A 5,028-nucleotide genomic window follows, 5' to 3' on the forward strand; every position below is an offset into this window, starting at 1 on the left:
CCTCCAGTAATGACATCCCCCTCCCTAACTACCTCTACCCTCACCCTGACACAAAGCGAAGACACAACCAACTCTACCCCCAGCCACGCCTCAGCGGCTCCCCTTGACCATGCGAGCACGTGCAGCCTGATCCTTCTCATCGCTGCCGGGGCTCGCTCGGCTCACTCTCCCCCTGCACTGTTTCCGGTTCGCTCTCCTCTCTCGGTGTTGCCGTGCAAGGGGACGAGCTGCTAATTCCGTGCCCGGCTGACATTAACGCAACCCCTTCTCCCAGCCCCTACCTGGGGGGGGGGGGGGGGGGGACAGCTCACCTGCGTACGCAGCCCAGTGAATCGGCTGCCTTTCCTTTTTGTCACACGCACTGACAGTGGCCCCTTTACTCAACAGTAGGTGAACCATCTGGATGTGAAAAAAACAGACGAGAGAGAGAGAGAGAGAGCAGAGGGCTGCATCAGCAACGGCTGGGTCGTTTTTAGCTCAGAACGTTCCCCCCTCCCCTCTGGGAGACCTCCCCGCGTGAGGACGGATGGGTGCCTGAGCCAACGCAGACCCCTCACCAACGGAGTCTGCGTGCCTGACGTCTGCACCGATCGGCGATACCCAGCGACAGGGCACAGCTCAGGGAGCAGAGATCAAACTGCGGTCTTCCAGATGGTAAAAGGTGCAGACTAAACAGACGTGGAGCGGATGCGTCCCCTTGGGGCGAGGGGGCCTGGGGCGAGGGGTCCAGGTCTGAGGATAACGGGGGAGGAGCAAATTTAAACCAGTGTGGAGGAGAAACAACTTCTCCCGAAGGATGGTGCACCTGTGGAACCCAGTACCCCAGAGTCCGGCTGCTGCTGGGACAGTGAGTAAATTTGAGACGGGGTTTGATAGATTTTTAATTGGTCATGGATTGAAGAGATACGGGGAGAAGGCAGGGGTGAGGAACATATCAGCCAGAATCAAATGGCAGAGCAGATCCGAAGGGCCGAATGGCCTAACTCTGCCCCTTTTTCTTACTCACTTATGCCCCCAGGCACCGAGTACATGAGCAGGGTGGTCACTCTCACCATGATGCCGTATCTTGAAGAGGGTGCATTTCGACCTGATTTAAGAGAGACCCTGAACGAGAGGTGCGGAGCTGTCTGTGGTAACGTCAACACAGCTTGGGAGCTTATCCGCCCTGCCCCCAAGTTGGAACAATAGAAGCAGCCTGGCCGGGTGCAGCCAGTGCTCACAGACCTGAGTTTTTATTTAGCGTTTAGATTCGGCAGAAAGCGACTGGAGTTTTGAGGAAGCGAAAGCTTTTTTATCCCCTTTCTCTCGGCCACAGCTGGGGCTTCTATTCCTACCGCTGGCACTGTAAGTCAGAAAATCTGATTTCTGAATGCTGTGTTTACGGGATGTTACAATAGTTAATTATAGAATCCTTACAATGAGAAGCCCTGCAGTGTGGGAATAGGCCATTCGGCCCAACAAGTCCACACCGACCCTCCAAAGAGTGTCCCACCCAGACGCATCCCCCTACTGTATTACTCTACATTGTCCCTGGACTAATGCACCTAACCTACACATCCCTGACCACGAAGGGTAATTTTAGCACGGCCAATTCACCATCATGATCGTTACTGCATGGATTATTATGCTTTCCAAACACAGGTAAGTTATGATTTGGAGATGCCGGTGTTGGATATGGGTGGACAAAGTTATAATAAATCACACAACACCCGGATATAGTCCAACAGGTGTAATCGGAAGCACTAGCTTTCGGAGCGCCATACAACTACATGAAGGAACAGTAAACCTGTTGGACTATAACTTGGTGTTGCGTGATTTTTTAACATTGTACAGTTAAGTTATTGCAAGTTCTTCTTCCTTTGAACACATTGTGTTTAAACATGATTCAAAAAGGTGTGTTCTGGAAGGGGGTGTTATGTGAGGGAGGGTGACTTTGACCCATCGACCACACCGGGAACACAGCACGTTAACATTTTAGCGAGCGTGGGCTGCCCCACTTTGACCTGGAGGTATGGGACGATCGGGTAAGGCACCACCCCCACCCCACCCGCTGCGGTGACCCCTGACCTCAGTGTGGCTGCTGTAGGCAGCGTGATGCAGAGCGGTCCTCCCAGTGCGGTCAGAGACGTTCACGCTGCTCAGCAGCGGGATCAGGAGCTCGGCACATTTCACCGCCTTGTTGGCAGCAGCAACGTGGAACGGGGTCTGCCATTGCTTGTCCCGGGCATTCACGTCGGCGGAGTGTTTCAGCAGGACGTTCACGGCTCTCTGAGAAGACAAGACCGTCCTCAGCTCATCGCTCAACACAGAAGGGCCCGCTCCCACAGCACCTGCTCACTCAGCACTGACGCTCCCACAGCACGTGCTACCTCAGCACTGACCCTCCGACAGCGTCCGCTCCCTCAGCATCCCACAGCGCCCACTCCCTCAGCACTGACCCTCCCACAGCGCCCACTCCCTCAGCACTGACCCTCCCACAGCGCCCACTCCCTCAGCACTGACCCTCCCACAGCGCCCACTCCCTCAGCACTGACCCTCCCACAGCGCCCACTCCCTCAGCACTGACCCTCCCACAGCGCCCACTCCCTCAGCACTGACCCTCCCACAGCGCCCACTCCCTCAGCACTGACCCTCCCACAGCGCCCACTCCCTCAGCACTGACCCTCCCACAGCGCCCACTCCCTCAGCACTGACCCTCCCACAGCGCCCACTCCCTCAGCACTGACCCTCCCACAGCGCCCACTCCCTCAGCACTGACCCTCCCACAGCGCCCACTCCCTCAGCACTGACCCTCCCACAGCGCCCACTCCCTCAGCACTGACCCTCCCACAGCGCCCACTCCCTCAGCACTGACCCTCCCACAGCGCCCACTCCCTCAGCACTGACCCTCCCACAGCGCCCACTCCCTCAGCACTGACCCTCCCACAGCGCCCACTCCCTCAGCACTGACCCTCCCACAGCGCCCACTCCCTCAGCACTGACCCTCCCACAGCGCCCACTCCCTCAGCACTGACCCTCCCACAGCGCCCACTCCCTCAGCACTGACCCTCCCACAGCGCCCACTCCCTCAGCACTGACCCTCCCACAGCGCCCACTCCCTCAGCACTGACCCTCCCACAGCGCCCACTCCCTCAGCACTGACCCTCCCACAGCGCCCACTCCCTCAGCACTGACCCTCCCACAGCGCCCACTCCCTCAGCACTGACCCTCCCACAGCGCCCACTCCCTCAGCACTGACCCTCCCACAGCGCCCACTCCCTCAGCACTGACCCTCCCACAGCGCCCACTCCCTCAGCACTGACCCTCCCACAGCGCCCACTCCCTCAGCACTGACCCTCCCACAGCGCCCACTCCCTCAGCACTGACCCTCCCACAGCGCCCACTCCCTCAGCACTGACCCTCCCACAGCGCCCACTCCCTCAGCACTGACCCTCCCACAGCGCCCACTCCCTCAGCACTGACCCTCCCACAGCGCCCACTCCCTCAGCACTGACCCTCCCACAGCGCCCACTCCCTCAGCACTGACCCTCCCACAGCACCCACTCCCTCAGCACTGACCCTCCCACAGCACCCGCTCCCTCTGCACTGACCCTCCCACAGCGCCCACTCCCTCAGCACTGACCATCCCACAGCAGGGCCTGCTCCCCCTGCACTGACACTCACACAGCGCCTGCTCCCTCAGCAGGGCCCGCTTCCTCAGCACTGACCCTCCCACAGCAGAGCCCGCTCCCTCAGCACTGACCCTCCCACAACACACACTCCCTCAGCACTGACCCTCCCTCAGCAGGTCCCGTTCCCTCAGCACTGACCCTCCCACAGCAGGGCCCGCTCCCACAGCACTGACCCTCCCACAGCAGGGTTCACTCCCTCAGCACTGACCCTCCCACAGCACCCACTCCCTCAGCGTTGACCGGGTCCCGTTGAGAGACCGGCCTAGTAGTGAGGGGGGTGAGGTGGCTGGGGACTGTGGTAACTTACCTCATTGCGAGAGGCTGCAGCTCGATGTAATGGTGTGAGCCACAAGTTGTCCTTCGCATTCACATTAGCACCTGTCACAGGGAGAGAGGGGGAGAACCCAGGGTTACACAGCACACAGGCTGACCTCTGACCTCGGCATGGAAACCGTGAACATAGACAGGGCCCTGACTAACTCGCTCTCGCTCGCTCTCTTTCTCTCCCGACAACCCCAGGCTTTCCTGAGCTGGTGAACTCAGCAAGACCACAAGCAGAGGCAGCGGGCAGCTCCTGATCACTCAGATCCTGGCTGATCCACATTCCACATTCCCATCGACTAGGCCCCGCTGCACCCACTCCGAATACTCCACAATACCCCACACCCCCACCAACCACCTCGCATCGCACAAGAAACTGCCCATTCCCATCTGAAACCTGGTCAATGGCCCCTCCCCGACCCGAGGCAGGGAGCTCCGAAACCACGCAACCCCCAGAGAGAAAGATTTACCTCAGCTCAGTGCTCAAAGGATGACACCCACGTCTGCCCCACACATGCGCCCACACGCAGAGACACACAGAGACACCCACCCACAAGGTGAAACATTCAGGATCACTGCAATCCATTCCACCCCCCTGCCACTCCACCACCCCCCCTCCCCTCCTCCAAACTCACCTTTCGAAATCCCAGCTGAAGTAAGGGCTCTCTGTCGAGAACCCTCCTTCCCTGACAACTCACTCGCTCCAGCAAACAAGCATCTCTCACACGCACGCACACGTCTCTGTCACTCTCACACACACACGTCTCTGTCTCTCTCACACGCACACACACGTCTCTGTCTCTCTCACACGCACACACACGTCTGTCTCTCTCACACACGTACACGCGTCTCTCTCTCACACGCACGCACACGTCTCTCACGCACGCACGCACACACGTCTCACTCTCATGCACGTACATACACGTCTCACTCTCTCAAGCATGCGCACACACACGTCTCTCTCTCCCTCACGCACGTACACACACGTCTCTCACACTCGCACGCCTCTCTCTCACGCACGTACTCACACACGCAC

The 5,028-nt window shown here is 59.2% G+C and overlaps 1 protein-coding gene across 1 annotated transcript in view; it reads right to left on the reverse strand.

Moving 5' to 3' along the window:
* The window catches only part of ankrd52b (ankyrin repeat domain 52b), a gene marked incomplete at its 5' end in the record, with an annotated part of 24,012 nt that overhangs the window by 16,404 nt on the left and 2,580 nt on the right, over window positions 1-5,028 (reverse strand). The window contains 3 exon segments of the mRNA XM_043686128.1: window positions 312-399; window positions 2,068-2,268; window positions 3,979-4,049. Of these exon segments, the coding sequence (XP_043542063.1) occupies window positions 312-399; window positions 2,068-2,268; window positions 3,979-4,049 (360 nt within the window).

This window comes from Chiloscyllium plagiosum, unplaced genomic scaffold, assembly GCF_004010195.1.
Source record: "Chiloscyllium plagiosum isolate BGI_BamShark_2017 unplaced genomic scaffold, ASM401019v2 scaf_1257, whole genome shotgun sequence".
In the NCBI taxonomy this organism is placed as follows: Eukaryota; Metazoa; Chordata; class Chondrichthyes; order Orectolobiformes; family Hemiscylliidae; genus Chiloscyllium; species Chiloscyllium plagiosum.